At 37.7% G+C, this 24,978-nt stretch overlaps 1 protein-coding gene across 3 annotated transcripts in view; it reads right to left on the reverse strand.

The window, feature by feature from the left end:
* Positions 1-338: 338 nt before the first annotated feature.
* The window catches only part of plekho1a (pleckstrin homology domain containing, family O member 1a), a 29,445-nt gene continuing 4,805 nt past the window's right edge, over positions 339-24,978 (reverse strand). The window contains exons 3-10 of one of the 3 annotated variants that reach the window (XM_038302191.1): positions 14,809-14,949; positions 9,497-9,601; positions 9,317-9,418; positions 8,933-9,232; positions 6,810-6,907; positions 4,853-5,015; positions 4,644-4,756; positions 339-4,516 (exon numbers count right to left, since the gene is read on the reverse strand). In XM_038302191.1, coding sequence (XP_038158119.1) covers positions 3,724-4,516; positions 4,644-4,756; positions 4,853-5,015; positions 6,810-6,907; positions 8,933-9,232; positions 9,317-9,418; positions 9,497-9,601; positions 14,809-14,949 — 1,815 coding nt within the window. In that variant the 3' untranslated portion in view covers positions 339-3,723. Of the gene's footprint in view, positions 4,520-4,643; positions 4,757-4,852; positions 5,016-6,809; positions 6,908-8,932; positions 9,233-9,316; positions 9,419-9,496; positions 9,602-14,808; positions 14,950-24,978 lie in introns of all 3 variants that reach the window. The other 2 variants (XM_038302190.1, XM_038302189.1) reach the window with 2 other exon arrangements.

Below are 24,978 nucleotides of genomic sequence, written 5' to 3' on the forward strand. Positions count from 1 at the left end.
TTTTTGGTTCTATTAAGAGTTTTCATGTAGATAAAAAAAAAGATTAAAAAAAAGCAGTATGGACCAAAGATTTTTCAGAAAAAAACTGAAATATAATTATAATTATCAAATTGCAAAGGCCTCTATTTCTTTAAAAGTTTATAAAAATTGCACAAAATAAACGTAATCGAGTCTTTAAATGCAATAGAAATATTTAGACAAAAGGTGAAAACCATCACCACAGTTTTACCTCTGATGCAAAAAAAAAGTACTCGAAGATCCACTGTGAAACATTTAAAAAACCTTTCAAGCCCATATGCAAAATAATAGCTAAGAATAGTTTGTTTTTGTAGTTTAGAATTGCATAATCAGAGAATCCTGATACAGTTTAATGTGTCTATATGTATATGGTAAAGCTTAGCATCTTGTTAGCATTTTAATGCTATTTAACAGCTCAGTAGGAACCAAATAGGTTTTGCATATGTTGCAATAACCCGTTATAGCCAATAGATGGCACTATGTCTAACGTAAGGGACCTTTATGGGTTATTATTCTTTCTTTGTCAAACAAGAACAAGCAAGCTACAATGTTAGTACGTCTTACAAGTGTGATGAAAACATTAGCTGTTAAAAGGCAAATACAATCATAGTTTAGAGCACAAGAAATAAAAAAAAAATCTATTTAAAACATGAATGAATTGCATCATTTTTTAAAACAGGATTTTAAATGAGTGTTTTTAATCACACCCACTTAAGCAGGAAGCACCTCATTATATGGATGATATCAGTGCCGATAAAAGAAAAAGCAGGATGAGTTTTATTAGAAGCTTATCTTTGTATATTTCAACTTTCTGTTAATTCGGTAATTTAATAGGTCATATGTGAAGCACGTTTATCCAGCCATGAATGTCAGATTTGTCCCAGCCCTCCTCAGCTGCAACACAGTTCATTTTGTCATACGTTTCAATGAAGGATGTATCTCACCAGCTGCAACAAATTACCGCTGTCTAAGATGTAATCATGCATGTTTAAACACAGTATCCATCATACTTGGAACACAGCAATGCTTTGAATGTTTTGTGTATTTAAATCAGTAGGGTCAGATGTATGGTGATGTGAAAAAGCCGCTTTTTTCTGTCTTTGTTTCACTTAATTTTTTCAGATCCTTAAACAAATTTCGAAAGGATTATTTCTATATATTAAGGGGAAAATGTTAGCCAAAGCTACCTAGGACTGTTAGGAAAATGTACCTTCTCCTTTGTTAAGCTCAGTTACAAGATACATAAAGGCGCCTGTACAATCAAGACTGATCGAACAGAACCCGTGTGATGACATGAAGAAGGCTGAAAGATATATGATGAGGGAAAAAAGTTGCAGACATTAGCTTGGAATGGGATCTACAGAGCCTGTCTGAGGATCTGGGATTGCAGTGAACCACAGGAAAACTGGCCCCTAAACACTAACCAGAGGGTCTGCCGCGTTAAGGATGGTCCCAAACCACGTAGTGGGTAGCACAAGTGGGCAGTTCAGCCTTAAATATTGAGTACATCAGTGCAGGCTCACAGGAATTTGGCAGCGGGTGAAATGGTGAACTAGTGGCGGAGGAAAAACGTGAATTCAAATGTAAGATTCACTCGTTTGCTGCATCTTCACATCGTTTTACTGGACAGATTTATTCTTAAGAAACCGGCAAATCTCTGATGTTACAGTATGTTAACCTGCGCCACAGAGCTACAGCTATGCGCATGCGGCATCACTGTGTTGCCATAGGAATTACTGCTTTCTCCTTCCATTGGAGGGAAGAGGCCGACCCATTCATGTTTATACCCCCCCACGTATAATCCATGCGCCTTCCACAGCTGTGTGATTTTATTGCGAGTGACACTAATAATTAATAGTTAAGGGGTAGTGCTTAGGGGGTGGTTTGGGATTCAGCCTATTCAAGTATTCAAAAATAACAATAGTGAACATCCCCCAGGGTGACAGGCAAAATGACACCAAAAGGTCATTGATGACTCCTCCAGGATGTAACGGCTAAAGCGTTCCAGATCTAACTCGTTTCAGATAATTTTATGGTTTAATAAAAGGCTAGAACCACTGCTAACCAAACAGAACACAAGGGACTAACCCATATTTACCATGAAACATCTCTGTCATCCAAGATTATAGAAACAATTAATGTTGATGTATAAACAAAAGCAACATAAACCGCCTCATCATAAAAAAAAATAATAAACTGTCTATGATGGTGTGGGGCTTTTTTTTAGTTCTTAGGGACCAATTTGCTGTAATTAATGGAAGCTCTAAACCAGTGAATCCTTAAGGAAAAAGTCCAGCCATTAGTTTTTGACTTAAACCTCAAACAGTGAGAAACATCAGAAAGCCTGCCTCTGAACGGCACAAGGGTTCCAGGATTAGTTTAAGCCTAACTCTGACTAAGATTTTGTGAAATGAAACAAAAACAGTCATTTATGCTGGACTGTATTTCAACGGGCCTGAATTAAAGCAATTTATCAAAATAGAAATGTCAAGATTTCCACCGCAATGGTGGAGCAGATACGTTTTCACACACAGCCAGATTAGCTTGGATATTTTCTCCCCTTAATAAATTAAATCAGTGTTTAAAAAAAAACATTTTGACTCAATTAGTTTATCTTTCATATTCAAATCTTTTCAGATCTTTTATATTATGGATCATATCTTTGAAGTATATTTTGATGGAAAACGGTTTAAAGATACAAATTTAGAATATATAAAAGTTTCTATGAGGTCTTTGATGAAAACTTGACCTTAAAGTATTCAGCATCTGTGCAAAAAAAACAAATCTGATTTCAGTCTTCAACCAAACAAATAAACAGCATTAACCAAACAAATTGGATGCAGTGATGTTGTTGTAAAAAGTTCAGTTCATAGTGCAGAGTTTGTCATATCTGAGCTGGTTTGAGGCTTTGTTTCCGCCTACAATTACAAACAACAAAATAATAAATTATTGCTTCCATTTTTATTTATTTTTTGCTCATGTTTTTAACGTAAACTCCCTGATTTTGGCGTTAGCTTGAAAAGACTGCGATTGTATAACAAAAACTGATACAAATTTGGAAGGAAAGTGAAGCAGATTAATTCTTCATGAAGCTACAAACTAAACCATGCCCAGCAGTTTACCAGACATGCTACAAGCTAAACTCAGAGATGTTTCAGCAAACAAGCTGGTTATTTCAGTGCAGAAATCTAAAGTCAATATTTTGTTTCTTTTTTTTAAAAAAAAGTCATTTTGTGCTCTTCATTGACTTTTTCTCAAAAAGTTTTGACATCTTGGTTGGAAGATTTTTTCTTGTTTTCTGCACGAACAATCAAAGGAAAACCGTACAGCATCGTTAGAGAAGGTGAAGGGGAGCTCCTCTCCATTAAAGCTGCGTTGATTGAAGTTAAATGTGAAGCTCCTGCTACAGACGGAGAAGCCCTGACAGCAGAGTGGGTTTCTGCCTGGTGGCAGCGTGGAGCGCTCAGCAGGATAGAAGTCCTGAAATCTCCGGGAATTAAATATATCCCTGGTTTTTAAGTTATCCAAATGTGTCATCACATGTATCCCATTGCCCTGATTAATAAAAATTAGCAAATCTTACCAGAAATAGGATCAAAAATGTAGAAATTGTGTAAACGTTGTTTTTTGTGCATAAGCATGCAGAGTAACGCTGCATTGAAAAAGAAGAAAAAATATGCCAGCGTGAGGACCTGTTAGTGCTTTTCAGGGTGTCTCAGATTCATCGTCGTCCTCTGGGGACGTCGGGGAGGCAGGAGTGTCGTCCTCGTCCGCAGCGGCGGTCGCTGCAGGTTGTGAAGCTGCTGCACCCGATGTTGTCATCTTCTCATAGGTCCTCCTTCTCTGCCGCCTCAGCGTCTGGCTCTGCAGCTCCTTCACTTCCTGCAGGACCTCCTGCGCCTCCTTCCAGGACGACACAGCTTCCTCCAGGAGCCGCTCGGCCTCAGCGCGCCGTCGCTCCACCTCCATGTCCTCCTCAAGAGGGACCAGAGGAGGAGGAGGAGAGAGGCGATGCTTGTCTGGGGTTTTGGGCAGCGAGGAATCGAAGGATCTGGATAGAGCTGGGGAGTTTTGAGTTCGGCGAGTCTCCTTGATGCTGTCTAGATGAGGGGAGTCAGTTTCGCTGCCCTGCAGCGAATCGCTTCCTTTCACCTGACAGGAGTTGGATCTATTCAAGCACGGAGGAGTTTCAGGAGTCTTCTGTGGAGAAGAACCATCTTTTCTGGTGGAGCTGGCGCCCAATGGACCTTTGAGCTTTGTTGCGTCAGAGCTCTTTGTTTGAGGAGAGCGGCTCAGATGAGGAGAATCTTTCAGGCGAGGAGAGTCGCCAGCTTTAGCTGCAGGAGACTGAGATCCTCTGGAGCGAGGCGAGTCAGTGGCTTTGGAGCGGTTCTTCTTAGCTTTGGATCGGGGAGACTCTCTTCCCCTCAGACGAGGTGAATCTTTTCCCCGGAGACGAGGCGAGTCGCTGCTCCTGCTCCTCGGAGACCCCGATGACCTGCTGAGGACGTGAAAGATCCATAAAACACTGATCTTTGCAGAGCATTCTCCTTCCACCCTGTCAGAGATCTCAAAGCTCCTGCAAAAATTTCAACTTCATGTTAATAAAATCTGATGAAACCAACCTGGAATGGGGGGAGTCTGAACCCCTGAGGTGGTGAAGTCGAGGGGAGTTGATGCCCTTCATGTGCGTTGAGCTGCTTCCTCGTTCTCGCTCAGCTTTGGCCTTCTGTAGCTCCTATAAGCAGCAACATTCCCAGTCACCATTTCACAATTCACAATCCGAGTTATCCAGTTTACAGATGAGGGACAGATGTTTCTGAGGACGTCAGACCTGCAGCCTCATTTCCTCCAGCAGCTCCTGGGCTCTCTGCATCCTCTGAGCGATGAGGCTCTGCAGCTGGCCGACGGGCTGGATGGAGGTCCCGCTGCCTGCCTCCTCTTCGGTTGGACAGCGACGAAGAGCCGAACGAAACTCTGACCGAATCATCGCCGGTCTGGAAAGAAAGTTTACCGGAGTATTAGTGTGTTTCTTTCATTTTCAAAGCTCTGAGAGCTCAATCGTATCAGTGAAAATTAATTCAATCAAAAACATATCAGAGGCTGTGAGCACAGAGGTCAATCAGTTTGTTTCTTGTTTATTTTATTAGAATTTTATTCAATGATAATGCAGAGGTATGAAGAAAGAAGAAAAAAAGGGTCTATTTCTATGTTTCACATTTAGGCTGATAGAGAAAGGCAGCATTACTCAGACAGAGGAGCTACAGCTAAAAGGGGGAAGAACCTTTTCAAAAAAATCTGAACTTTAAGCCACAATCAAAAAAAGTCCAGATGTTTTTTCCACAAGGAGCAAGGACAGAAAATATGTGGAATACCAAATATTGTTTTGATCAATGCTCATCCACGCTTCAGAATGGACAAATCCAAAATCCATTTTTGAGAAATTCTCTGAACCAATCAGACTGAGTCTGAGCTATTTAGCAAGAAAACTGAACAGAAATGTAGGCGTCTACATGTATGAAGCAGGTAGAAACATCACAAAAGACTTACAACTTACAGCAGAAAATGCTACAAAAGTTGCTTCTTGAATGTTTTAATATTTTATCAAGGATTAATATTTTTTTGTATTATTTTTCTCCTGTGTTCTTATTTTGCCACACATTTCTCCAGTAATCTGAAGAATAACAGACTTAAATCAATAGTAAATATAATGTATAATATGCATCTTTATCTGGAAGAGAAAAAAGAAACATGCAGGGTAAGCCAAAGCGCAAGCTCACCTACAAAGACTTTATAGTCTCTTACTAATCAAACGTTTGGTTCTGGACTCTCAAAAGTAAACTGGAATAACTGCTGACAATCCTAACAAATGCAAACTACAATATGCAAACTCCAAACAGAAGGGCCTCAGTTAGGATTCAAATAAGGAAGGAGGGGAAAGCAGTTCCCTTCCTATTTACAAACAAAACGAGGCCAAAGTCAACAGCAGGAACAAGGATCGTATTAGAAATCAATGGCAGGCTTTGATGCTCCATGATGTAAAGCTTTCTACTCTGGTGAACTTCCAGTTCCAAATTAGATTCTCATATTTTCTCATATACTGGCTTCAAATGTTGAAAATCTGAAAAACTCTTAAATTGTGTTTGTTTAAAAATCCTTACATTTGAATTACAATCACTAATTTCCTCTATGACAGATTAAATATTCATCATTAGTGCAGATAAGGCTGATTTAGAAAACCTCCAGACCAGGGGTTCCCAGAGTGGGGGATGCGGACGCTCCCCAGGGGGTCCGGAGACACCAGGTGGGGAATTGATGCTTTTTTTTTTTTTTAGGAATCATTGTGATGTGACCCCAAAGGGGTATCGAGGGTAAAAAGGGACAAAATTAAATTAATAACATGCTATATATAATAAAATGTACCGTTTACTTATTTAAAAGGTTAGTAAATAATTAAGTTTCCCATTAAATTATTAAATATAACTTTTAAATGATGAAATAAAATAAATAAATGTTTCTGAAATAAATTAAATTGAATATAACTTTAAGTTTCACTTTATGCTGATTTAAAGTAAAATTATTATATGTATTTTAAAGGGGTTATCAGTCACTCAAGCTGTTATCATAGGCTAAAACGTTTGGGAAGTTCTGCTCTGGGGAACCATAAAGGTGGAAATGGAAATGCAAGGACGGGTGTTCCAGTACACTTCCACATTCAGACAGCAGAGTAAAGATTATAAATAATCATTTTCCAGTCAGATTAGATGGATTTCTCGTCTGAATTGATGCACCTGGAGGAGAGGACTTCATCCATGGAGGCGCAACGACTCCGACCCTGCATGCTGAACCTTTTCCCTGGCTGGGGCGTTCGAGACTGCGCCTGAAGGACCTGAAAGGGGGGAAATGACAGACGTTTGTGCCTTAAAGATGCTACGGTTTCTGGTTTAGAAGATGAATGAAACACAGTTTTAATGTTGCACACGAGGATTGGAGAAGGACACGAATTTTGGTTACAGAGAAAATGACATAAAAGCACATCCCATCGTAAATTTTTACACTTTATAAACCAACTAATGGAGCAAATCAGGATGAATCAGCTCTGCTATTGATTCAGAATTAGGAAAAAGTTCCCAGGTTGTCTTAAAGGCTTTCCAACATTCAGTGCACAAAGCCCTAAAACAAATCTCTAATTTACTGCAGCTGCATCATAAACGTACTGAAAAGCTATTTCTAACCGTTGACGACATCAATTCATAGAGGAAATGCTAAAAACTGTTTTTAACATAACCATCGAAGGCACAGTTATTGGTCCCCCTAACTTCTCCTAATGAATAAATAAATTTTATTTATTTAGGTCAATCAAATTTATTTTACCCATCCTTTCAAAATGGGACAGACAAGAGAACAAGATATCTAAGCCAAGCAGAGCAGGAAATATCTATTAGCTACTGATTTAAACTACTCTACATTCCAACTGTTTGTTCATAAGGCACAGCGGAAAAAAACAAAAAACAAATAAAAGAATGAACATAATAAATTTGAAGATGTTAATTTTGTTAAATCCTACTGGGATTTTAGCTGGATGCTTTAGTCACTGAGCTAGCTAGCAGCAACCACTGCAGGTGAATTTGACAAGAAACAAAGGATGAATATTTGGAAAAGACTCTCCAGCCCACTGTTAGGCACGGTGGAGGATCTGTGATGTTGGAAGCCTCATTGATTTTATAAATGCTGTGATTCAGTAACTTTTTTTATTTAAAAGAAGATTAAGAGAAAAAAAATCTGTTGGCTAGAAACTGACCAGAGCAGGTCAGGGCTGGGTATTTTGGCCAAAGTCCTGAATCAATTCGATTTTGATTAATAAAGTTCTAAATCGATTAATTTCGATTTGATCTGTTTTTACAATAATGAAAGTGGTTCAAATGTGTTTTAAAATACTCATGTATTTTATTTTTTCCTGTCACATTAAACACAAAGTGCAAACTTGTAAATCAGATAGTTTAAACTTGAGATGTGAACAAAACTGTCTCAAAAGTGCAAACTTGTTTGTGAAAAGTGAAAAAGTGAAGCCTCACTCGCATGAGCTGCATAATCTTCGCTACACAAACCATATTTGCAGCATTTTCTGTACAACTACAGGGTGTTTGCTGGTCAGCCCCCATACGTTAATGTCTTCAGTCCACCTATTGGCTATAGTTGCAGCTGTCTAGCTAGAAGTCATCTTGGTGGTCTGTAGCACGAGTGTGAGGTGCCACTCATTATCAAGGTAAGTGGGAAGTCACTATAATGTCACATATCCAGCACATTATCTTTAGTTGTTTTAAATCCAAAATGGTTCCAGACATCAGACTTCAGTTGGGACAGCTTGCTGAGCGGTGTGTTACTAGGGTCGGCATTTGCACACGCCTGCTCATTTGAACATGAACAACACGGGTGTCACTATAAAACTAATCATTCCCTACACATCGATTTTGCAAAAATGTAAAGCAATCGATCCAAAATCGATTAAATCGTTTTTTTTTACCCAGCCCTAATAGAAACTGTTTCTGCTAAAGGTTGATTTGTCCCATTAGTTAATAATACATGGGTCACTTGTTCTAATATCTTTTGTTTATTAGGCCTTTTTAATAGTCCACACTAAGTGATAAAGGTGCGTATGATTCTTGCTGATATGGTATCAGGTCAATACAGCAATGATATTGAAAATGGACATCCCTAGCATATCTATGTATCTGTATCTACTGGTGGCTTTATTTATAATTACAAAATTTGGTCATCAGATGGTAACTTTACAGGAAAACAATCTAAAACATACGGCCAGATGTGGAGACTGCTGCAAACAGAACAGTATCAGGAAATGTTATTTGTTTTTTTACATCGGATTTCAAGCAACGCTATCTTAGAAGTGTCTCACCTGGAGTTGCTGGTTCTTGTGGACTTTGGAGGCCTCCATGTGGGCGTGTTTACCCCAGGAGCGCTCGCTGCCTCTAGGTAGGCTCCCTGTCTTCACCTTGGGCTCTTTGGAAGTCACCCGCAGCTTTGAAACATCAGTCCCGGCCCGTTGACGCCCCCCCAGCCCTCCTCCAGAGCCCTCTTTCTGCAGGTCGACCCGGAAGCTGTCCTCCCAGGATTCGTCGTCGTCGTAGTCGAGACAGAACCCTTCCTCCTCTGCGACGAGGTCGAGGGTCAGCATGCCTTGAGAGGAGGTGGAGGCCTGCGGTGAAGTATGAGAGAAAACTTCATGAAGCCAGCTCTTAATTCAGAAGAACAGGAAGGAGGAAAACAGGATCCTTTATACCACGGCCATGAGGTGTCCTCTGGTGGGCAGACGGCGGCTGTGAGGAATCTTCGCACGGTCTCTGGTGAGATGATCCAGAGCGCTGTCCTCCTCAATCGTCACCTGAAGGCACATTAGAAATTACTTTAATTTTTCTCAAACCTCAAACCTTTATCAACCTGCAAACAAACCAAAACACACCTCATCTAAAACTCTGTTCTTGGCCTTGATTATGGCCACATTGAAGGTGTTGATCCAGGACTCCTTCTCCTCCGGACTCACAGCCAAAAACACCAGATTAGAAACCTGCAAAAAGAAAACAAGCCATTAAATTGGATCTGAAATACATTTTCAGGCTGTATTCACCATTTCTTTTCCCAATTAAATATAAGAGAAATATGGTTGTTTAACTAAGAGTGAATTCAGAATGATCTGAGTGGTACAAAAGTTTAAATACATTCAAAATACAGATTTTCTTAAACATCTGGACACTAAAAATCATAGAAGACATATTTAGGGTTAATTACCTGGATATCGCTATTTGTTAAAAACTGCATTAGCTGCATATTAATACTACCTCAGCAATAGTATCTAGGTGTTACTTTATTGTATGTCTCGTACCATGTCTGTTGGTTGTGCTGTTCTTTTTACATCTCTTTGCAGGTGATGAAGCAGACTGAAAATGTTTTATCATTATCTCCCTTTTATCTCCTCTTTCATCTTTTCTCCTCTTTTCTGTTTTTCCTTTCCTGTTCTACTTACATTACAGGGTCCATATAATCTGTAAAACTCCCTGCATAATTATAATAAAGCAATTTATATGCATGAAACAAGTGAAATACTATGGCAATAGCCATACTGCTCCACTAATGAAAGTAAAATCTGTTGGCTCTTTTTGGCATCAAGACAATTATTCTTATTGCCACATTGCCAGACAGGACACTGTAATAAAAACAGAAACAAAATAAAACTGCACTAGCAGATGTTTGCTATAGTCTTTCACAGCAATTTACATTTCCCCCACTGAGGTCAACACAATAATGCTTAGATGTAATGATTGACTTGGTATATGTAATCTGGATATAAAAAAAGAAAGAAATCACAGAGGGGTAATACAGTTTTTTGTATTTTAGTTTTTCTAAGATCTTGGTTTTGATTCTGCCAATATTTGATGCATGCCTTATCCTAAATAAAAATCATTATTTTGCACTGATTTGTTTTTCTGGAAAGTAAAAGAATGAGTGAAAGTTGGCTTTATATTATTCTATGTTCAGCTTCAAAGCATATGCATAATTCTATCTTGGGTAAACACGTTTATTATTTAAGTTTAAAAAAAGACGGCATGCCTTGAGAAACTTAGATAACAAGACAAATGTTAAGCCTGTAAAGTATAGTTTTGTCAAAAGGAATTTGAAACCATTTCCCATTGAAAACATTGTTTTTATTAATTGGTACAAAAATCTAAACACTCATTTTATTTAATGTGCTTCCATTCATGTCCTAATTCAGAGGTAATCTCTGAGATTTTTCACCAAAACCAACTTCAGAATCCAAACAAACAATTTTCCTAATTTCTGAGAGCATTATTAAATCAGCAGTACAAACTACATTGTTCAACTGCAATATTTAAAGAAGAATCTGTTGTTCTTGTCTTATACCGCCTGTATAAGTTAGATTTAAATTAAGCACAAATGTAAGCAGATCACACAGTTGATTTAAAGTGTTGAAGGACTGGCGTTTAAATAGCTGCCTAAACAGAAAGGTGGACACTTTCTGCTTTATGTGGAGCCCCTAAACACCTGTAGTTTTTTCTTTGTTCATCATTAATCCCAATAATCTATTTCTAAACAGTTACAACTCTATATGTTCATGTTATTTCTGTTATGATAAACAATCTAAAACTGGATATTTTTAATTTTTTGTCACAGTGACAAAAAACTTCCCCCCACTTCAGATAGCAAAAAAACCTTTGAAAATAATCATCTGTGAGGCGAAGTGGATATAATCCACATGAGAAAGCCGTTTCAGTCACGTTTTCTCTGCTTCAGTTCAGATTTGCTCGACTGTAAGAAAGAGTAAGCAGGAAGACTGGCATGGGAAAGTGTTTCAGGGATTATTCTGCCGTAACTCTAATGGGATTCTGCAGATTAAATCCTTATTGAGGGTAAAGAAAACACCAGAGCTTGGCCAATCAGAGCTGTTCAGGCCATGTGGGAGGGCTCTTTTCATTCAGATCCACCAATCCTAACTCGGAAGTCAGCGGGAAATCCACCAATGATCAGGCCACGTTGGACAGCAGGGGCGGAATAATCTCCAGGAGCAGCGGACAGAGGGACAAGAACAAGGACACACGGAAAGGATGCACTGTAGGAAGAGTTCAGAGTATTCACATCTGGACCAACGACTTAGAAAAGATAAATGGGCTCTCGCCAGAAGGCAACAACCATGGTTCTCTTTTACTGTAAAGCAAACATGTTGGAGAAACAAGCTATTTGTTCTCTTAAATAGTTGATTTAATTTTCTCAAATATGTCTCTATGTGCAGAAGGCTGTTCTGTCTAGAATAGACAATATGAAACTCTAGTGAAAATAGTAGACAGTGATAGAAAAAATATATTTACAGCAACAAGATCAGCCTTAAAATACAAAAAAATAAAAAAAAAATAGAGAAGGCAAACCTGAAAACATTTAGTTTAACAACTTCAATATTCAAGCAGGATATTGGGAATCCTTGTAAACAGTAAAATACTATTTGTTTGCTTATTTATATTATTATATTATTTGCTTATTTAAGACATGTATATACAGAATTTCCTGTAACAGTTTCAGATTTCCCAGTTCTTCTTGTAAGAAGGTTGGATGGATGGATGGATGGATGGAGGGATGGATGGATGGATGGATGGATGGATGGATGGATGGATGGATGGATGGATGGATGGATGGATGGATGGATGGTTAAAAAGAATCCCCTTCCATCCCGAGTTAGAAAGGATCCTCTGCTCACTAAATAACACTAAAATCAGAAGCACTGATGTGTTTTATTTATTCATCAGCTGGAACTTTAAAAAATCGTGACAGTGTCTCCTCAGGGGGTAAAAGCTAAAGACCAAGTAAACCCTTGGATTTCTCTCATAAGCCTTTTCAATAGATAATCTGAGCGGAAGAAACGGCTCAGCTAAAACAGATTGATTAAAGCACTGCTGCTTGTACATGGCGACCAGTAAGCCTCCTCCCCGGTCTGAATCACGCTCGGCTGGATTTGGGTTTTACCTAACTCTTAGAGCATCATCAAGCTGAGAAAAGGAAAAAGCTTCTTTAATCAGTTTAAAAGCTGTAAATGCTGTAACTTTTAATAACTAATGTCAGAACATTCAAAGATTTGATGTATGATAAAAACCTAAAGAATAAGAGCCCAACATATTTAGCATAACAAACATCTTATAGGATCTCGGAGTAGAGCCGCTGCTCCTCCACGTCGAGAGGAGCCAGTTGAGGTGGCTAGGGCATCTGTTTAGGATGCCTCCTGGACGCCTCCCTGGTGAGGTGTTCCGGGCACGTCCCACCAGGGGGAGGCCCCGGGGAAGACCCAGGACACGCTGGAGAGACTATGTTTCTCGGCTGGCCTGGGAACGCCTTGGGGTTCCTCCTGAAGAGCTGGAAGAAGTGGCTGGGGAGAGGGAAGTCTGGGCCTCCCTTCTTAAGCTGCTGCCCCCGCGACCCGACCCCGGATAAGCGGAGGAAGATGGATGGATGGATGGATGGATGGACATCTTATAGGTTCTTTGACAAAAGCTCATTTATTTCAGTAGATTCAGTAAAACTCATAGATTCACACACCAGTATAACATGAAGTCTCAAACCATCAATATAAAACTAAACTTCAACTATCCTTTCTTTTCACAGACCTTTGGCTTTTGATTTTCAAATATTATTCAAAAGTTAATCAAATTTAAAAACTGGATTTTAAACCACAGCACTTTCTCTCTGTAGCCTCAATAAGAGGCTTCTGACAATTCAGTTAGGAGTGAATTAATGCTGCATCAATGACTGCATCATTTTTAGCTCATATGTTGAACACAGCTGTGTGTGCTGGTTTCTGATGCCATGATAATTAATGATAATTCATAATTAGTTATAGTCAGTCTAGTAGCATAAGTGACTCTCATCCAAAAAATAGTAATGGAGAGGAGAGCAGGGATCTGTTCGACACGCTGAATCCAAGGAGGACACAAAGCTTTACGGCAGTTAGGGATGTTTATTGTACCCTTTTTCTGGGAAGCACTGTACAAGACAGACTTGCAGATTTAATAGTAGCTATGTTATGAGATGAGCAGAGGCTTCGAGGCGTGTAAAACTAAGTTGTGGAGGGGGCGTTTCCGCGAGGCGCGTGAGATGTTAAAATGAAGCTTCAAGCACTGTGGGGATCGTTGAAGCAATTAGCCCAAACGGTTCAATGCTTCATGAGGCTTCATCGCACCATCACTACTTAATTGGCTTTAAACTCTATCAAACAAAGGAAAATTACCCCGAGCAGATCCAGGTGAGATTCACTAGACAATCATTCAGCTTCAGACACATGCCAACACCCACTTACAGCTCCACCAACAAACATCCATGCATACCTCTACTGGGCTGGTTATACTCCCCGCAGCACCGTGTCGCAGTGAGCTTGTCGCAGATATTTTTGATTAATGCCCAATATCGGAGCGTGGTCTGCGCTATGTTATTCCATGCCACAACACAAGAGGGACAATCAGGAACTAGCTGTGGGTGTAGATACAGCTGAGGCGATGAGGAAGTGGGGGCAAGTTTTATGCGACAACGCAGGGACATGAGGGTGAAAAAGAGCGGGGTGAAAAAGGGTTCCAGCTTTTTCGTCCACCTTGCTCTTCTAGCTGTTCCATCTTCACGAGTTGTTTTCCACAATGGCGGTCATACAAACAAGCCGGTAAAGTAACAAACAGGAAATACGCATAGTGTAGAGCGGATGTAGATTTGACCAATCAGAGCCACCCTGTCAGCGGTCATGATAAAACATGCAGACGACCTGGTTTCTGAGTTTAACTCAGCCTAACACCCTACCCCGAGTGAAAAGAGAAAAAATGCATCATTGCCTCTACAAGATTTTTTTTTCCTTCCACTCAACTTCCCCTTATTGTTCTTGGAGAAAGCACCCGTTTAAGTTTACATTTCTTTTTAAGGCTACCGGTGATGGTCTGAGCAGTATTTCCAATTATTGTATAGGCAACAACATGGTCATAATAGTTTTTTATTGGTCATATGAGCTCGCTTTAGTTTCATAACAACCTAAATATATCAGTTTTGCTTTTAAAATGAGTCCCATACTTTTCTTAAATATACAGCTGACTGACTTCTGTCATTAACAACTGCAGTAGAGGAAGTGCCATGTTAAACTGTACAGCAAATAAACGTCATATTTCACTGGTCTCTTCTGGGGGCAAAGACGGCTTTAAACTGGCAACAGGCGGGGGTGGGGGAGGCAGGGGGACTCACTGTATTTCCTCGCTGCTTGCAGCGCAGCAATGTGAAGCGACTGTGGTTTTTCTTGCTCCGACTCTTCGCCTTCCTCAGCTCCTCTGAGCGCTCGTAATCAGCCAGGTCAAACACTTCCTGGGCTTTGCGCTCATCTTTAACCTGCAAAAAAAAAAAAAATTATTGGGATACATTACAACCGCATAAAATTCAAAGGTTTAGTCAACCCTTTCTGCTTGCTTATGAGAAACACAGCATCAATAAAGCACAGTGTGAAAAACAGACAAATATTAAAAATATTAATAAATCTGCCGGAATTCGCAACAATGCCAATGTTCAAAAAGATCTAAGTGTGAAAGATACCATGAAGGAGTGGTAACTGCAGAACAGGAAGAAGACATAAATGGTTTCAGAATAAAACAATAAAAATTATGTTATACATCTAAAAAAAAAAAAACAGGAATAAAACAAGAAATTTATTATAGCTTAAGCAAAACACTCTTTGCATAAATGGAGGTAAAGCCAGATAAGAAAAAAAGTCTGATTTGGACACAATAAGCACATTATGTCTAATCATATTAAAACCTCAACTTTTAATACTTGTCTCAATAAAACCTAATAAGACAGACCAGCACAAGGTAGTTAATGATTTTAAAGTGAAAATGATGAGTAGAGAAGCTGACGAGAGGCAGATAGTAACTCTTGAGGAGCTGCAGCTCAGGTGGGAGAATTCATTGACAGCAAATGGTAATCGTGCTCTCCTCTAATCTAAACTGAATAGAAAACTGTAGAGAAATGTCTTTGAAACAGAACAGTAACCAGAAGTTTAACTTGTATTTAGCCACAAGTCAGAAAAAAACACAGAAAAAGGTGCTTGGATCAGAAAAGGCTAAAATAGAACAACTTTCTTTTCAAATATCAGATACATTTTCTTTACTGTTCCTCATTCACTTTGTTACAGGGTAGAAGAATTAAAAGAGCAGTGAAAAATAGTAAAACCCAGTAACAAAATAATGAAAAATATAAGTCTAAAATAATCATAAATTAAAAACTAACATAACAGAGTATTATGCAACACTTAGCTATATGCTCAACTCCCCTATCCCCAGAAATTCAACCAGCTGCTTTGTTTCCTGTCTGTCATTACTTGACAGACTAATTAATCCAGGAGCGTCTGACCTCAGAAACCTGACGACTACGGCCAGACACACCTGGATCAGTCTGCCCGGTAATCAAAGACAGGAAATAAAAGAACTGGCTGAAATCCAGGTGGAGTTGGGCACATAGCCTATTTGCTTGACCTAGTATTCAAGTGTAATTTATAGGACAGAAGCGCCAAAAAGCCATAGGCAGGAACTATCTGCTGTGTTGCTGTCGTGCAGTGTGGAAATCATAGCCTGTAGCTGAAACAACTGCTGAGACTGTGCAGCACATTATGGAAAGGATGCTAAAAAAAATCCAGAACAGCTTTTATTTTGGAGAACATCTTCCTTTCTCACACCACTGTCAAGAGAGTCCAGCAGTTCTCCAAGGATGTGACTCAACTAGGGCTGCACCTATAGATTATTTTAGTAAACTGTTAATCTATGAATTACTTTTTTAATTAATCTAAAAAGAAACACTTTTAGTAAATCCATCCATCCATGGATAGAGAGACTGGTGCCTGTCTACAAGTGAGAGGCAGTGACACCCTGGACAGGTCATCAGTCCATCGCAGGGCAACACAGAGAGACAAACAACCATTCACACCTAAGGAGAATTTAGAGAAGCCATTAAACCTAACAGTCATGTTTTTGGACTGTGGGAGGAAACTGGAGTTCCCAGATAGAACTCACACATGCACAGGGAGAACATGCAAAAGCCATGCAGAAAGACCCCAGGCCGGGAATCGAACCTGGAAACATCTTGCTGCAAGGCAGCAGCGCTACCCACTTCTCAATATACTAACATTTGAAATAAAGAAAAAAAAATCTTTAATAGAAACAAAATGATCCCATCTTCATAAATGTTTAGAGTTTCTATCAGAGTTCTGTCTTAATTATAGTTGTAAGTAATTTATTCTTTAGCAAATGTTTTAGAGTCTGTGTACCTTTACTCTAGGTAAAAAATTGATTTGATCACCAGATTAGTTGAGGATTATTTCAGTAATCAAATATTTTAATTAATTGTTTTAGCCCTAGACTCGACTTCCTAATGATCCGTTAAGTCTATGAGTGTGCTGAACTGTCTGGCTGCTGCCTAACAGAGCAGATAACAGGGAACATGTCTGCTCACCTCTCATTATCATCCTACAGTCTATTTTCAACAATAAATAGAGACATATTTAACCCTTTTTATAGACTGCCTCAACATCTTTAGTCCAGTTCAGCTTGTGTTTAAGGTATAATCCCAACCACCAGCTTTTAGGACTTCATCTCATTTTGCTTCTCTCTCTATTTGAAACAGTTGTAGACCATTGTCCTTTACTCCTTATATCTTGTCCCGTAGCTACAACCAATGCAGAGTCATCAGAGTATTTCTGCATGTGGCAGGTCTCTGTGCAGCATTTAAAATATAACATGAAAGTAGGGGGAGAGGACATTCCCCTGAGGCGCTCCAGTGCTTCTGACCACTCTTTCCAACATACAGGACTGCAGATGCACACACTAAGGTCTGCCTCAGCTGCAGCTGATCTAAAACGCTGCTGCTCATGTTCTCACTAGAACTAAGAAAGAAGAAACATCAGCCTGGTTCTGAAGTCCTTCCACTGGCTCCCTGTAGTTCAGAGAATAGATTTTAAAATGCTACTGTTAGTCTATAAATCACTGAAGTGATCAGCACCTCAATGCATAGCAGATTTGTTGTCAGTGTATCAACCTTCCAGACCACTCAGGTCTTCTAGTTCACGCATACTCTAGAACCAAACATGGAGAAGAAGCATTTAGTTCCTATGCTCCACTTATCTGGAAGAAACTCCCGGAGGGCTGTAAAAGTGCTGAAAGCCTGAATATTTTTTTAAGTAAAAGTTAAAAACCCATTTGTTTACAGCTGCCTTTGACTGTTGACTCTAAACTGTTAACTGAGGCATTAAGTTATATGAGGATATATAAGGTTATGGTCCAATTGTTGTATTTGTTTTACGAATGTTTTTTTAAATCTTTATTTGCTTTTATTTTGCTTTTATTTTGCTATCTAATTCATGTAAAGCACTTTGAATTGTCCGTGTACTGAATTTTGCTTTACAAATAAACTTGCCTTGCCTTGCCTCAGTAGATGCCTCACCTTTCCAAGATAGAGCTTAGAAGAAGTTTGAAGGTCTGGCAAAGTCAGATAAAGCTTTAAAAGCCAAACATTACTTAATTTGTTTGAAGCAAACTAACAGGAAGTTTGAAGCAAACTAACAAGAATTTTATTTAAGGGTTTAAACAATGGTATTCTGTTAATATTTATGTTTACCTGATACTACATTTGATTGCCAGAATATGACCAAAAGAGCCCCTTTAACCAAGTTTGCTTGCTACCAGATCCCCTGTTTTATAAGCCAAGTTTAAAGAAACTAGGTGAACCTTAACTTTTAAATATTCCCTAAGAAATAAGCATTGAAGGTTAAGAATCGTTTAACTAAGAGGTTATTGATTTCTGATTAAGCAAACATCCATCCATCCATTTTCTGTCTTGCTTATCCCTGCTGGGGTTGTGAGGGGTGCTGGTGCCCATCACTAGCTGCCAATGGGCAAGAGGCGGGGTCTATCGCAGTGCAACACATACTGTAGAAAAACAGGACAAACAATCATTCACACACACACTCACACCTAAAGAGAATTTTAGAGAAGCCAATTAACCTAACAGTCATGTTTTTGGACTGTGGGAGGAAGCCAGAGTACCCAGAGAGAACCCATGCATGCTCAGGGAGTACATGCAAGCTCCATGCAGAACGACCCCAAACCTTCTTGCTGCACGGCAGCAGTGGAGCCCCAATTGAGCAAATATTATAATAAAATATTAATTTACCACATGTTGTTTTTACCTCTTGGATTTGCATTATGAATGGTTTGAACACATTCAATGGCTCTAAATAGGATAAAAGGTAATGTCACCACATTTCAAACTCTTCAAGAAAAACTGCTTCTCAAACATAAAATCAATGCTGAACTGTGATATCGCTTCAGCATTTTAACGATTATGGTTTTCAACCATGTTTCATTCTTTCTTTGAGTGTATAATAGCTGAGTTTAGTTGGCCATTTTTAACTGGAATATATGTTCTACTTGCAGTAAATGATTTTTGTTAGGAAATTCTGATATTTTGAGTGGAAGGTTTTGTGAATTTATTCATATATGTGCAGACTTAACCGTTTGATCGTGATTTAAGCTTGATTCACAATTTAATCTGTTGTCCTGTAGCCAGTTGGGTGAGTGCTCAGATAACAATCTTTTATGAAAGTTACTTGAATAAATAACGTATTTGCAATCCTCAGTGTTATTAAATAAGGTATTAAAGTCTTCTGCAGAGGCATTGAATATAACAGTGGAACCGCTCAAACTAAAACAAATCCTCCATCTTTACGTTATCTCTTTTCCATATATTTAAACAAAAAATGAAAACAAAGATCAGCTATAAGTACTGTTTTAAAGCTTTTCCCCCTACTTTAAGCAAACTCGTCCACATCTGTCTGTGCTGCGCTGAGTCAATGACACAGAAATAAGCATGTGTTTGTAACACAGATTGTACCATCTGGTTCGATCCAGATGCTCACTCATCTAATTAAGAAACCTGAACCTAAAAGTCCAATTCCAGCTTTAAGGTTTATGAGATAATTTAGCTGCTGAGGTAAGGTCTAATATTCTTATCTAATTCCTCCAGCAGAATATTGGGTGGCTGCATTGTCTATAAATCCAACAAATATTTATAGACATTTAATCTTATTAATGAGCATTGGAAACAGCTTTTTTTTTTCAGAATCGTTTACAGTTTTATACAAATAAACCACAGCATTTAGATTTGTACTACCAGCTTTTTTTCATTTCAGTACACAATTCCCACATTCAGGTCAAACATCTGGCTCATTAGTTGGAAGGTTTGGATTCGTTTGATTCAGATAAATAAACATGATGTAAACTATTCATAAGGTCCAGATGTGAAACATTTGGAAAGAAAAACCTTGAATGCATTCAGTCAATGTTAGATTTCAGTCTTTATTGGAATAAATATAAATATGCTGTGGCATTATTTTTATCAGTTTGAATGTGTTTCATGTGCACAGAGATAAAGCTGTCCCTTTAAAGAGCAACGAGGAGGGAGGCGCAGTGAGGAGAGGATTCGGTGTGGGTTAAATAAGTCGATTTGCTCTCTGTCTGATTACCATGTTTCATTCATCACGGACATTTTCACTTCCTTCAGCTTTAAAAAGTTCATTTGACGAAAGCTTTTCAGCAAAAAGGGGAAAGCAGCTCTAACCAATGGAGCGATTCAGGAGGGGTTTAACTGAGATGAAGAGACATTTATTCATTTTTAACAAAACCTAACTCACTCAGAACAGAACTTTTAAATAAATTAAATCAGAGGAAGTAGCTCACTTTATATAACCAAACCGCAGTCCTGGATAAAAATACTTTTTTTCTTTTATACGTTTTAAAAGCTGCCCAGAGACAACTAAATTGGGAAATTTGTGTGTTTTTTTTTATTTTTTATTTTTTTTATTATCCTTGTTTTATATATATATATATATATATATATATATATATATATATATATATATATATATATATATATATATATATATATATATATATATGTATATATATATATATATATATATATATATATATATATATATATATATATATATATATATACATATATATATATATATATATATATATATATATATATATATATATATATATATATATATATATATATAATGCTGGATCCAGACCAGATTAATATGAAATTAAAAAATCCAAAAGAAATTCTAAATAAAAAAGAAGACATATAAAGTAAGTTCTAGAGATGAATACTTTTCATATTTAACCTTGTCATTCTTTTAAAATAAGAAGTGAAGCCTATTTCGACTTGTTGAGGCTCTTAGCTGAGAAACATAAAAATGCTCTCATACTGATGCATCCTTTTTAGACATTTAAATTTGCAGAGCAATATTTGTGCTTTTCTCTTATAATGCAGCAGTAATGTTTGGTACATCTGCAAGAACCAGTGTTACACAAATAACAAAGATGTTTGATATTCATTCAGATTTGATTTAGTGACTTTGCAAGTTTTGGATTAACTTCAACATTGCTTTTGACCTGGATTCTATTAGATTAAATAATTAAATAATGTGACCAAAGGAACATGCTAAATCTAGGTGTGTCCACTAATTAGAACTACATGTGTCTAAAATCAGGTAATAGCTCAGTGGGACAATATATAGGGCTACAGGTGTGCTGTTTGGTGTCATGGTGTGTACCACACTCAACATGAACCAGAGGAAGCAAAGGAAAAAGTTGTTTCTGGGATTAAGAAGGAGAATTATTGACAAGAATGCTAAATGTAAAGGCTGTAAGACCATCTCCAAACAGTTTGATGTTGCTGTGCCTACAGTTGCACATATTATTCAGAAATATAAGATCCATTGGACTGTAGCCAATAGAAATACACTGATCCAATACCTGGATCGGATATCGGCTTCTATATTGACTAATTGGCTGGATCGAATATTGATTTGATATCAGAAATTGGGGATCCAATCCACTTTACGTGGAATTGTTAATTCTTTCTTTTAGGTGCTTATTTGTTAATAAATAATATGAAGTACATTTATATCTGTAAATGTGTTACCCTTATCTAACAATGCTTATATTAAGGCTAAAGCCTTCATTACATGGCAAGATATATGGTTAATACATTCAACAGTCAGATTGGCAATGGATGTCGGGCCGATATGCTCAGCCCTTGTCTTGGTATCAGATTAGATCAGAAAAAACAGGATTGGTGCATCTCCAGTAGCCTACCTTCCTGGACGTGCCCGCAGGAGAAAAAACTGATATCAAAGAGATGGATAATAGGAACTGTAGGTTAGGGAACTGAGCTTGGAATCCAGAGATTCTGAGTTCAGCCTCCAGTCCCACAGACTGACACTCTGGGTCCCTGAGTAAGACCACACTGCTCCCTGGGCACCGCACAACGGCAGAGACTTTAATTCATTGCTCTGTACTTGTGACATTTTAATGAAAAAAAAAAAAAGAGTCCAGAAAAACTAGAGATTAAAGGTAGATCAGTGTAAAATTGCACCAACTGTTTTTATATGAGCAACAGTTAACTTAATGGGAGATGACTGAGCATTTTGAACTACATGTCTACAAACAACAATGTTCTGGGAGAATGTCATATGGACATATGAGACAGAAATGTAACTTTTTTCCAAGGCACATCGGCTCTATGTTCGCAGATAGAAAAATGAGGCATATCAAGAAAAGAGCACTGTCCCTGCTTGGAAACATGGAGGAGGTTCTGTTATGTTCTGGATGCTGTTCTGTTTCATCTGACACAGGGTGTCTTGAATCTCTGTAGGGTCCATGATATCTCAAAACTATCAAGGGATTCTAGAGAGAAATGAGCAGCTCTGGTTCAGAAAGCTTGGTCTCAGTCACAAGTCAGACAATGACCCTAAACAAACAGCTAAATGCACCCAAAGATGACTAAGAGGAAAACTTTGGACCTTTCTGATTGGGCCTTCTGTAAGCCCTGTCCTAAATTCTATCGAGCATCTTTGGAAGGAAACATGCCATCTGGAAAAGGCTCCCTTCAATCCTGAGACGAATGGAGCAGTTTGCTCATGACCTCCTAAGAGAAGCATGTCTCATTTACTGTTAGGAATAGCAATGATTGCCTAAAAAGGCGGTGCAACAAAATATAAAGTTAATGGTACCTTTATTTTTTATGAAGGTGTGTGTCATAAGTCCATTTTTTTTTTTTATTCTGTTGAAGCGGGGTTAAACTGTCGGACATTTGTTCATTTTTATAAAATCTTTATTTATAATTACCCTTTTTCCAATTCAAGTTATTTCTGTGACCTCTTATAAATATCTATTTTCTGAACTCTTAGAAACCTTTACATGCATAAAACAGTTAATCTTTTTATGGATACTAATCATAGTTTAACATATGGGTTTCCTCTGGGTGCATTTAAAATCAAATGGTGTATTCACTGGCTGGAGGGTCCATGAAAGACCGGCGGTCACATGTTGGTGGAGCTGAACAGCCATCGATACCATCATCAATACCTGCCTGTGCTATTTATATGAAGCCTGGGCTCCATTACTGCCCACATGAAGACATTTTAAATATGTATCTGCACCATATCTTCACCACAGAGCGTTTCCAAATGAGAACCATATAATGGGGGAATGTTACTTCTGCTTAGTTTCGAAGCAAATCTGCAGTCTTTAAAAATAGAAATCTCCCCACAGCCTCTGGCTGCAGCAGTTAGATGTCCTGGGTCATTTTAAGCCACAGAAACAAATCAGTGAGACTCACGATGAATGAGCTATAGAATCACAGGAAGAGCACACAAACAGGCTTTTTTTCAGAGCGCATTACAGCAATTTACAACGATTCACTCCAGGCTCCAACTTAACTTGTTCTCTTCCTTCATTCAAGCACGACTAGTAGTAGGTAGTTTATGATATAAATAATAAGATCCAACTCCCTGCAGCAGGAGTTAACCAAACTAATTGGGTTACAATGAGTCAGTATGACGCTGCTCGGTTCATTCGGTCGAGCTGTGCAGGAATAACAATAACAGGAACATGAGTTTCTGCAGCTAAAATAGAACCCAGCACACACAACCTGTGAGCAGAGACCTACAGGACAGGTTACTGGTGAATCTGCATCCCCATTTTAACTGGAACTGTTTTTAAAGCAGAGAAGACTGTTAATGTAACACAGCTAAACCTTTTCTAGGAGTGATGTAGTAACATTGGATGCTTGAAGAGAGCAAAACAAACATATCTTATAAGTAGCTTCATTATCTTATAACCTACTGCAGAGTTATTTTTGCTTGAATTTACAACCCTTTCGGTATTTATTTATGCATTTTCCATCTTAATTTCATTCTCTGTAATTTTACTCTGAAATGCACCATTTATGCTTTTGGTGTACAATACTGATTTGCTGTTTTATTTCAGCTCTGGCTTCACTTGAACAAACACGTAAAGCGTTAAAGGAAATTATGACATCCTTTTTTGACTTAGGTGATCGTTTTTAATAAAGGTTATCCACATTTATGCATGAAAGCATGTGGGCTTGAACTGTTATCTGTTTGTTTTTAATAAACTCTAACAAAGTTAATCAAAGTGCATGCCTTTCGGTGATAGAACTGTAGATTAAAAATAGTGAGAATTTGCTGTTTTTTAACATTTAATGACAAATATATATATATATATATTTTTTTTTTAAGGGCCTTCTGTGTTTGATCAGGTGATCACTATTGGAGCTAAACTATTTTTTAAAGGAAGAATCAAAGATCACTTAGGAGAGTCATTGTGAATGTGATTTGAATTTGTTTCCAGGTATTTTTCTGTGAAATATGTTGCATAAAATATTTTAGGTCTACTTTATTTCATCCTAGTGCTGTTTTTATAGTGTAATTGTTTGTGTATCTTATTGTTTTTTTAGTGCAATATATATATATATATATATATATATATATATATATATATATATATATATATATATATATATATATATATATATATATATATATATATATATATATATATATATATATATATATATATATATATATATATATATATATATATATATATTCTAATGTGTTTTATTGTATTTTGATGTGATTTACATGTCTAATTTTAATTTTCCCTAGAAAACTAACTTTGTGTGAGCTAATGGCAATCCGAATAAAGAATAAATACAGAAAATTTAGACAAGCATTTGATTCATTTGGTTATGTGTCCTCTTTTTCAGATAATTTAAGTTTATTTTGTTGCTTTTTATTTAAGGGTTTTTAATTAAGATTAGATCAGATAATGAGGATATGATAATTTTAACATTCACACTGTAGAAAATTATCTAAAGCCTTATTTGTTAAAGCAAGTATGAAAAATCCTCATCTAACCCTAAACCAATGAAAGTTTTGATGCAAACATCTCTCTCTTGTAAAAAAACAACAACAGAAACTGTAAGAGAACA

Source organism: Cyprinodon tularosa, unplaced genomic scaffold (assembly GCF_016077235.1).
Source record: "Cyprinodon tularosa strain WSP-4 unplaced genomic scaffold, ASM1607723v1 ctg483, whole genome shotgun sequence".
In the NCBI taxonomy this organism is placed as follows: Eukaryota; Metazoa; Chordata; class Actinopteri; order Cyprinodontiformes; family Cyprinodontidae; genus Cyprinodon; species Cyprinodon tularosa.